This window comes from Lonchura striata, chromosome 9 (genome assembly GCF_050655825.1).
Source record: "Lonchura striata isolate lonStrDom1 chromosome 9, ASM5065582v1, whole genome shotgun sequence".
NCBI classification, from domain to species: domain Eukaryota; kingdom Metazoa; phylum Chordata; class Aves; order Passeriformes; family Estrildidae; genus Lonchura; species Lonchura striata.
In genome coordinates, this window is record NC_140711.1 from 31,565,538 (window position 1) to 31,576,301 (window position 10,764).

At 42.0% G+C, this 10,764-nt stretch overlaps 1 protein-coding gene across 2 annotated transcripts; it reads right to left on the reverse strand.

Annotated features, from left to right (window-relative positions):
- Window positions 1–215: 215 nt before the first annotated feature.
- Window positions 216–4,426, reverse strand: LOC110478356 (tubulin alpha-3 chain). Of its 2 annotated transcripts, none has more exons than XM_085588121.1 (5): window positions 4,194–4,426; window positions 2,532–2,754; window positions 1,852–2,000; window positions 836–1,516; window positions 216–610 (listed from the first exon to the last, which is right to left on the reverse strand). In XM_085588121.1, the coding sequence occupies exons 1-5, from the start codon at window positions 4,194–4,196 to the stop codon at window positions 314–316; spliced, it is 1,353 nt and encodes a 450-aa protein (XP_085444247.1). In that variant the 5' UTR covers window positions 4,197–4,426; the 3' UTR covers window positions 216–313. The 2 variants fall into 2 exon arrangements, with proteins under 2 accessions (XP_085444247.1, XP_021400591.2); XM_021544916.2 differs by having other exon boundaries at window positions 2,908–4,426.
- Window positions 4,427–10,764: the final 6,338 nt, after the last annotated feature.

Here is a 10,764-nt window from a genome sequence, read left to right on the forward strand (position 1 = left end):
CTATGATAGAGCTGCTTCCATGTGTCTCTAAATCTCTATTCAGTGACCATACTAGTAAATACTAATTTTTTTTTTTACTATGCTAATGTAGGAAGGTAAAAATTACTATGTACTTTTAAAGCAGGTAACAGATCTGCTAGAAAACCTACAATCTCAAATTGTCCTTCTTTCATGAATACACACATTAATAGTGAAGAAGGAAAAAAAAGCAGCAGTATAATCTTTGGAACTTTATTTGGAAGCACATTTGAAAACAAACAAACAGAGTTTTGCAATTTTTTTGGTAAATAGGCTTTTCCAGGCTTTAGTTTTCTCAATATTCATCTCCTTCTTCAGCCTCTGCTTCTACTGAGTCTAGGCCAACTTCTTCATAATCTTTCTCCAGGGCAGCCAGGTCTTCCCGGGCTTCAGAAAATTCTCCTTCCTCCATCCCCTCCCCAACATACCAATGCACAAAGGCACGCTTAGTATACATGAGATCAAATTTGTGGTCAAGCCGAGCCCATGCTTCTGCAATAGCAGTTGTGTTACTCAGCATACACACAGCCCGCTGCACCTTGGCAAGATCAGCACCTGGCACCACAGTTGGAGGCTGGTAGTTAATGCCCACCTTCAAGAAAACAAATAAGAACTTTGCTTAGGAATGCCAAGGCTTAAAAGACTCATTTCTGTTAACAAAAATCACCATGATTACAAATAAATAAAAAAGCTTAGTTAATTTTGTACTTCACCAAAATATTTAACGGGGACATTACAACATTGTAGCATGACTGTTACCTCTGAAGACAACACAATTCCTATCACTTAGGTATTGAGCACTTAAAAGGCTACATACCTTGAATCCAGTTGGGCACCAATCCACAAACTGAATGGTACGTTTAGTCTTGATAGTGGCAATGGCTGCATTGACATCTTTGGGCACAACATCGCCTCTGTATAACATGCAGCAGGCCATGTACTTGCCATGGCGAGGGTCACATTTGACCATCTGGTTGGCTGGTTCAAAGCAAGCGTGGGTAATTTCAGCCACAGATAACTGCTCATGATATGCTTTTTCAGCTGAGATGATAGGGGCATATGTTACCAAGGGGAAATGGATTCGTGGGTATGGAACCAGGTTAGTTTGAAATTCTGTCAGATCTACATTGAGGGCTCCATCAAAACGCAGTGAAGCTGTGATGGATGAAACAATCTGCCCAATTAATCGGTTTAAATTGGTGTAAGTAGGACGGCCAATGTCCAGGTTACGACGACATATATCATAAATGGCTTCATTATCTACCATAAAGGCACAGTCTGAATGCTCTAATGTGGTGTGGGTTGTTAGAATTGAGTTGTAGGGTTCCACTACAGCAGTGGAAACTTGTGGTGCTGGATAAATTGCAAACTCCAGTTTAGATTTCTTGCCATAGTCAACAGATAGCCTTTCCATGAGCAGTGATGCAAACCCTGAACCAGTGCCTCCTCCAAAACTATGAAAGATGAGGAAGCCTTGCAGCCCTGTGCACAGGTCAGCCTATAACGAGGTGGAAAAAAATGGGAGAATAAAAGTTATCAATGGTTTTGGAGAAATCAGTATTAAAATAATAATTCAAAAGCATTTCTGTCATAAGTTTGCTAGTTTTACATTGTTATTATTTAAAAATCAGTGTTCTTGAAAGGTCCTAGTTTAACTGATTGAGTTTTTATTTAAAGGGGGAACAGGGCACACCAGAAAACAAAAGGCTTATTTTGTTTTGAACAATTAACTATATACAAAATTGTTAACCAATAAACAGCAAACCATCAATATAGCTAGCTATAGAGCTGTATCAATTACTTTAAATACTAACTTGCAGCACAAATCCTTACCAGCTTGCGAATGCGGTCTAGCACCAGATCAACAATCTCTTTTCCAATGGTATAATGGCCTCTAGCATAATTATTGGCGGCATCTTCTTTCCCAGTAATAAGCTGCTCAGGATGGAATAACTGCCTATACGTGCCTGTACGTACTTCATCTACAAAAAAACCCAAAATACCACACCATAAATTTGATCTGTTCAGTTCTGCATGTGCTGCCTATTGACTGCACACAAAGCACAGGTGTCAAAAGAGTGTAGACAGCATCTCTGACTACACACAGCTTGTCTGACTAGTCTAAGAAATTGGCATAACTTCTGCCCCTTTGTTTCAGGGTAAACATCAGGCACACACAAAGCAGTATTTGTACTCAAGGAACACAGAGATCACTAAGAAAACTACATTACAGGTACAGACAATACTGGACAGCACTCAAACAAAACTCTGCATGCAGTGCAGCAGTCTGGAAAAATGATCCAGATCATAAAAACATTCTCTCGTTTTCCAGATATTGTTACCTGTAGACCATTATTTAATTTATTTCAAATAACAATAACCACAAATTTCAAAACAGCATCCAGACACATGTTTTAAAATCTATAGTGTTCTAAACAAACATAAAAAGACAGTAGGGAATCCACAAAGGATCCTCACTTTTTCACTTATGATCTTTAATGCTGGATACATACCAACTACAGTTGGTTCTAGGTCTACAAACACTGCTCTTGGAACATGTTTACCAGCTCCTGTCTCACTGAAGAAAGTGTTAAATGAATCATCTCCACGTCCCATAGTATTATCACTAGGCACTTGACCATCAGGCTGGATCCCATGTTCAAGACAATACAATTCCCAACATGCATTGCCAATCTGAACACCAGCCTGGCCAACATGGATGGATATGCATTCACGCTGCAAAGTAAAAAGAGAATGATAATGAGACATGGAGCTATCTGCCCGTGGGTTGTATCTTCCATGATCTTTCTCTGCTGCAATAATCCCTGGTTATCCTTAAGTGACAATTTAAGAGAACAAGTTGTTGGCTGCTGGAAAGACACTACTCACCTTTGCTGACATGCACTGGCTTTGTGAATACTGGAAGATACTAAAGACAACATAGTCCCTAAGAACACATGGGTGAATGAATACAAATTCATTATCCCTTACAGTGCTGCACATATATTCCCTCTTTAATATTCAGCCTAGTGTCTTTTTACTCTTCTTTTAGTTTTTGAATGACCTCTTTATATAACATCCTGCTAATTATCTTGATTTGTTACCACACCATATACTGGGTAACTTGCAAGAATCTTTCCTGCACCAGTATCTAAGCCCTACCAATTAGTACATCTTTTTTTTCACACATACTCCTGCGTGAAATCGTCTTAAGAGTTCCAATTAAATGTAATCTGCCCCCTTTAAGCTAGCTCTTTTGATTCTAAGCAATAGTGCCATGTATGTTTAATCTCCCAATTGCCTTATGCTTGAGATGGAAATAAGCCACTTTTCTAGTTTACTGTTAAGAGTGTATCTAGAAAAAAGCAGAGGTGGAAAAGAAAAAGCAAGATGTCTGGGCTGCTCTTTCCCGTTCCCTTAGTAGCTCCGTCAAATTCCAATCTGCGCTCCACCCCCGCAGATCCACTGCGAGACTCGCGGCGCCCACCGGGCCCCTCACGCCGCCGGCCACACCCCCTGCTCTGATTGGCTGTGCCCAGGGAGCGGCTCAGGGCGCGCGCCGTCCGGCCCCCCCTCACCGCCGCCGGCCACACCCCCTTCTCTGATTGGCTGTGCCCAGGCAGAGGCTCACGGCGCGCACCGCCCGGCCCGCCCATCACCGCCGCCGGCCCTCGAGCACGCGCCGTGCCTTGTACGGCTTCACGCGCCAGGGCGGCCCAAACCCGGCACATCGATCCGGCCGGCGGCCACCGTGCCCTAATCCTGCTACCTCCGCGCCGGCTTCATAGAGGTTTCGGCCTCGTCCTCGCGGGAGATGCCTGCTCCGAACAGACTTCCTTTGCACATATCTCGTCTTGCTAGCTATCGGCCGGTTTCTATGCCTCACCTCCCCTAAAGTTAATAAGCTTTCATATTAATGTCTCTCCTTCCCATTCTTTCTGCCTTAGAGCTACCACGGGGATTTCAGGGAATGTCTGCGAGTCCTGCCGCAGCATGTGCAGTCATGAACTCCCATGAGGTGCCGCAACAGAAGCAGTCCAAAACGCCCTTTCTCCCCCTGCAGGCACAAGGATCCCGTCTCCCAAACGCCCTTTCTCCCCCCGCAGGCACAAGGATCCCGTCTCCCAAACGCCCTTTCTCCTCCCCACCGCAGCCGCAAGGATCCCGTCTCACACCATGGTGCCTCGTTAAGGTGACGAACTCCAACTGCGCCACAATCCGTCCGCCGCCGCTTCCGACCAGCACCAACTGCCGACCGTTAACCGCCTCGAACGCCTCGCCTCAGGGGTTAGCTCCCCATTGGCCATTACCCACGCGGACCGGGCGCGAGGGAAGGCCTCTGATTGGCCGCGGGCGTTCTTCTCGCGACGAGCGGGAAGACTGCCATGAGGCAGGGGCGTGCTCGGGGGCGAGGCCTGAGCGGCCCGGGGCGGGGCGGCCCGGGGCGGGGCGGCCCGGGGCGGGGCGGCCCGGGGCGGGGCGGCCCGGGGCGGGGCGGCCCGGGGCGGCCCGGGGCGGGGCGGCCCGGGGCGGGGCGGCCCGGGGCGGGGCGGCCCGGGGCGGGGCGGCCCGGGGCGGCCCGGGGCGGGGCGGCCCGGGGCGGCCCGGGGCGGGGCGGGGCGCGCGCGGCCTGGCCTCGGGCGGCGGGAAGCGTGCGGAGCGCCGGGGTCTGCTGTGAGGAGGGAGCGGGAGCGCCAGCGCCGTGCTGAGCTGAGCTGAGCTGGCTTCGTGTGCCAAGGCGACCTGTACTGGTGTGGTGATATACATGTACTGCTTCCTGTAGTTTCTCCTGACAGTAAAAGGATACAGGTCTGCTTTCCCAAGGGAGAGTTATTTGATAGAAATACAAAACGGGAGTGGTATTGTAATTACTGTGCCCACTCTATGAGTAGCGAGCACTTTCCATTCTCTGATTTTGACTAGGCAGATTCAATTTGGCACTTCTGGAAACTGTGTCATTAACTCCTCAAATCAGCTGAGGAAGAGGGAGGACACAGGTGCCTTTTTGCTTACATGCTCAGAATGAAATATTAGTAAGAATGCCAAATAAAGTGCCAAACAAAGCCATTTAATGCTCTTGAAATAAAATAATACCAGGGTATTCCAAAGAAATAGGTCAAAATATAATATCCTCACCCCTTTGAACATTAGTGTTATTTACAGTTTTTGTAAGACAAGAAGAAGGATGCCCTTGTTGATTTTCAGGATTCAGAAGACCAATGAGATATGGTCAGAACCTTTTTTAGAAGGTTGTTTATTTTCCTGAAGAATACAGGATGGAAAAAATGATTGAAAATTGTTCAATAGTTATTTACAGCTTAATTATTAACTAAGTATACTTTACTTAAAATATAAAGCAATCTTAACTATAAATAGTGTCACATCCATAGTATTGTTGCTACTTGAACAGCTGCCAGAGGAAAATTGCTTATTCCTGTTAGGCATTGCATTGCACACATATTTATCACTGAGCATACTTTAAGTTCTAAGTACTGATTTTCTAAGTGGGATTACTCTTAATATATTTTGAAATGTTAGGCCAGAATTTTCTGTAGTATGGGGCAGCTTGTATGTTTTTGAATTGTAGGCTATATACTCACTGTGTATCAAATGATCAAGTGTTCTGATTGCATTTTGATCAATGGAACTGTTTTGAAACATGAGAGATCAGAACGTTTCCTGTATAGAAATCTCTGGGTTTAAATATGTTTCTGTATTTGCAAATTATAAAACTCCTGAAGAATTGCATGAGACATTAGTGAGTAAAATTAAGTTGGTTCTGAGCTCTGGTTCAGATGAAGAATGCACAGTTTGCTTGAAATCACTGACTCTTCCTGTGATAACACACTGTGCACATGTGTTTTGTAAAGCATGCATTTTGAAGTCCTCAGAACTGAAGAGGTTGGTTGTTCTACAGTTAAAAGTAATTGTAATAGCAATTCAAAAGCAAGGAACTCCTATCACCAGGAGCTGTTGTTCGTTTAAATTGTGAAGCATGTAAACCTAGTTATCATCTGGCTTGTAAAAACTACTGGCCTGAAGTCAATCTATGGAGAAAGTAGCTGTCAAACTGAACAGTGCTAAGGTCTATCAGTATTTTCAAAAGCTCGATTTGTAGTTCTTACCTTACTTTTTCCCTGGGATAAGTGTGCAGCATTGTATGCCTCCATATGGCTGGCTGCCTCTTTACTGTTTGTATGTGATGTGATGCACATCATATATACTATTGATCTTAAAAGAGACCACAGCTGTGTATTGGAAGTTGACTGTTGAATTAAAATCATGTCTACACTCCTTTTTCCAAGCTGATAAACTTGGGCAGTGAAATAGCTGTCTTGGTAAAGGGCCATCTTTATGTCCCTTCTCTGGGCTCCATGCAGAAAAAGCTTGTGGATGAGTATACTTGGATTGCTCTTTTGAAAACCATAATATTTCTTTTTCTTGTGTGCTTCTGAGATATATTTTTCCTTTTTGTTTCCCTTTCTAGGGCAACATAATGGCATGGTAGTCTCACCATCTGTATCCAGTGCTGCTGCATTTACTCTTGGGAGTTGTTCTGACTCCGCTTCAGAATAGAGCTGCAAATGTTAGCAAAAACCTGGCTGGTGCTCTTTATTAGGAACAAGCAGGGAGGGACAAGTTAGTCCCTGCTTGTGCACAGTCAGTCAACCTAAGAAGACAGAGATGGAAAGGGTGCTCTTTCTGGCTTCTGGACTGACATTGTTCCATTGCCAGATACACAAAATTCTGATGCAGCTATCCTACTGTCTAGAGTTTCTGATAAATTTGAGGGAAACTAGTGAAGGAAAGAGCACTTGCAGAGATCTTTTTCCAGTGCAGAGGTTCTTGATGTGTTTGTAGAAGTCAGTGTCCTTACTGAACTTTCTGGTGCTTTTAACATGGAGAGAAATAAATTGGGTTATGATGGGATGGAATTATCATCATTATATACCCGTTGACTGTAAAGTTAAGTTACTATGTTTTGCCAAGAACAAAAGTGGGTTCTACTCTTTTGAACTATCATAAGTTTCTAAAACAGTGAGTAAATAAGCTTTCTTACCTTCAAAATTATTCCTGATTGCCAAGGAAGTTTTTGCAGCTTTTAGCCAAAACTCTGACATCTGAACATGCATCTAAATTCCAAAGTTGATTCTGACATGCATCTAAATTCCAAATTTGGGGAATTAACTGTGATAGGTAATTCTGAGGGAGGAACATGCTCCAGCACGGTGTGGGTGAAGGGAGGCAGAGATCTCTGAAGGTTGCTCTTGGGGAAAGAGGTTTATTGGGGGTGCAGGAAGGTCCGAGCCTCGTGCTCTCAGGCGCAGCACGTGGCCGGGCTTAAGAGGGTGGGGGAGGGGAGAGACAAAAGGAGGGTTTAGGAGAGGGGAAGCCCCAGGAGGGGAGGAGGTTCCAAGGGAGGGGGAGAAGTTCCCAGTGGGGGAAGAGGTTCCAAGAGACCGCATGGCCGCTCAGAGCCCCCTTATCAGGGGCTCCTAGGTGGGCTGGGATAAGGCATGGGCCAATGGGGTTACAGACACTGATGTTTTAGGGGCAGGTACAGAGGTGTGGGATGAGCTATACATCTTTTGGGGGGTGGGATGGAACAGTCCATTTCACTCCAGGACTCATCCAAGGGCAGAAGTGACATCCGGCTAGCTGGGAGAACTGTTCTCATCCTAGCTGTATTATTTATGAGCAATCATATTTATCTATCATCTGCAACAGTAATTCCACATGATAGGTATTTGTACTATTACTGCGTTTGATCTGGGTAGTTTCTGTGCCTGAATGGTTACAATGCAATTCTCTCATAGTAAATAACATGGGAAAGTACTTTAGGTATCACCTTGAAAACAAAGGAGACCAACAAACTGCATACCCTCTCCCCAAAGCAACTTGGGTTCAAGCAAGATTCTTCCACGCAAGATGATTGTTTCTATTATTAATACAAATGAGATGTGAACTGCAAGCACAAAACTGCTGAGTGAAAAATTTGGCATGTCATGGTGTTACAAACTTGGAAATCGTTATGTCTTTCTAATGTTAACCTAAAAGCATTTACCAAAATTGGAAAAACTTCTTGCTAGTTAACAACTTGAGAGTTAATACTACCTTCATTTCAGTCTTCTGTTGAGACTAAATTTAGAGTTGTGCAAGCAAGTAAAAATCCTATGCAGAAGACACAATAAAGCTATAAGATCTCTGTAGTAATCTAATGTCTTTGTGTATCAACTGCATTCTTATAAAAGCTTGTCAGATATGCATTCATACTTTTTATTTTCTTCTTCTAGCTGTTCATTGTGAGACTTTTTTGTCATTTTTGTCATTTTCATATGCTTTTAGCATAAGTCTTTACTATCTGTTGGCAATGTTCAGATGTGTTTTGTTTATAATTATAGTACTGAAGTGGAGAAGGAATGCAGAAAAATGTGAGCTTTTTATTTAAAAAAAAAAAAAAAAAAGTCAATGAGCACTGTTTGGAGGTTGTGGTTTTTTCCCAGAAAACATTTTTCAGATTTAATCAAATTAATTTATTTTGTCTTGTCACTGAAGGATTTTGGATTTACTTCCAAATCAGGAGTGGCTCATTCATTCACTATGTTTGGAAAACTTATCAAATTTGTTTGTGTTAAAGAATCTCTCTCTTGAAAGGATATCTTTATTGCTGCAATAAATTAATGTATCAGACTATGACTGCCAGGCTCTCTGATTGGCTACCAATTCATTCCAGATTAGCAGCCTCCAGTATTCATATGTTTTATGAGGTCTGCTTTGTAGCCTCTCTAAAGATGCCTTGGTTCTGTGGCCAGATTTCTATATAAACAGTTACCCGATTTTAAAGGGTTGCTCTGTTAGGCAGAAGTTTTTCAAGTCTTGTCATTTTTGCCTCACAAAGTTGTCCATTTGTACAGCGCACACAGTCTATTATTAAATTTTCTGAGTAGTCCTATGAAAGTGCTATTGTATAAATTTCGCTTTATCTAGAATGCACTTGAGAGAAAACAGCTTTTGGTGTTATGTCCCATTTAATGTGTCTGTTGGGGAAAAAGAGAAGATACCCCGTGTCTGGTCCTGACAAAGCATATTTCATCAGACTGCTATTATTTCTGTGCAGGCTTTGAGGCTTTGAAGAAAAAGGGTAAAAGGTCATTCTTTTGTTTGTAACTAAGAAAGATACTGTCTTTGAAAGATGGTTTATTTTTCTCATATTTTAGATAATCTTACTATCATAGCCCAAGTATATCCTTGCTTTAAAATTTTGAGCTACTTATTTCTGTTTAAATATGCTCAGAAAGAAGACCAATTCACTTTTAAGGAAGGCTGAGTATTTATAAAATGTGCAGTGTTTAGGTCATGTTAATGTTCTTGCAAATAAAATATTTTGACTGTCATGTCAGAAATGAGAAAGTGTGTTGTAAGAATGAATCATTGAGGATGTTTTTACATCAATATAACAAATGTATAAAAGGTGCTTTGTAAAGGTGGTATTTATCATTCCTTATAAATAACTGGGTTTAATACATTTCTTTTAATGTTGTTTGGGCTTTTGCACAGCCAAATGCCCTTTCTGTAGAAATGAGCTTCAAGTAGACAGCTTGGTGGAATGGTCCCCTAGAAGAGGAAATTCACTGTAGTAATGGAAAGAAGCCTGATCAGAAGCCTAGCTCAAAGGTGCATTCTGTTTTATTTAGCTTTCATTATGGTTTTGTAGAGCATACTCTATAATTGTGTAAATACACTGAACATACTATACATATGGATAACATACTTCAAGTTATTATTTAGAAGTCTATCCAGCATGTCTAGCCAGCACAGAAGAAAATGCACACCACAAACAAACTGCAACTCCCTTGCAGCAGGGAAACAAGACAAAAGGAACACTAGCTGTAATTTGACCCTGATCATTGTTTCTTAAATAAATGTGTGTTAATTAAATAGAACTTCAGGTAAAGTGCTTTGCCTTTTGTTTCAGTTTATGAAGATAGTTTCAGTGGTTACAAAACTACTCTTATTCAAATCTTAATTTACTTTTGGAAACAAAATCTAAATAAATCCTTTCTTAAATCATATTTAAGCAATACATATTCTGCTCTAGAGGGGAAAACTAAATGGGCATATGTTCAATACAACACTTGTCAGAAGAAACATTGTAGTATTGTTATTTTACTTTATAGACTTGTTTCTCAAGGTCTGCCACATCATTTTTCTTTGTCTCATTTTCATTTGCTGACAGAATTTGTATCTTTCTGCTTGTACTTTGTTCTTTTCATTTTGAGATTGCTTTTCTGAAACATTAAGTTTTTAATTTTTCATGAAGAAATTTTTCTTTCAAAAGCTGGTTACAAATTTGTTCCCTAAAAATCTTTTTGTGGAGACATAAGAGCTAATTTCAGACATTATGTTCTAGAATAAACCATGATTTTTATTCTTTTTAGCTGGTGCAGTTACTTTCATTCTCTAGTTAGTGGTTCTTTGCGTCACCATAGCTAAACCTTACTGAGAAAACTGCTAGCAGAGTTCTTCTGCCTCAAATCCAATTCCTTGTTCCTTTTGTTCTCATGTCTGTTCCAAGAGAGCTTCTGGTGCCTCCTTACTTCCTGTTACACCTAACCAAGGGTTCTTGCATACCTTATTTGCCTCAGTATGTCTGGGGGAAGCCTTTCTCACTTCTTGAGAATTGCTATGGTAGATCATTCGCCTTGGGGCTGTCCATTGCTTAAGCCTTATTCTCTGAAGTTCTAG

Excerpts from the sequence above, each read along its gene's own strand:
- LOC110478356 (XM_021544916.2), bottom strand. The coding sequence starts at position 3,021 with ATGTGCAGCACTGTAAGGGATAATGAATTTGTATTCATTCACCCATGT. Across the intron at positions 2,755-2,907 it reads GCCAGTGCATGTCAGCAAAG|CGTGAATGCATATCCATCCA; the intron begins GTGAGTAGTGTC and ends TTTACTTTGCAG. Across the intron at positions 611-835 it reads GGTGCCCAACTGGATTCAAG|GTGGGCATTAACTACCAGCC; the intron begins GTATGTAGCCTT and ends GTTTTCTTGAAG.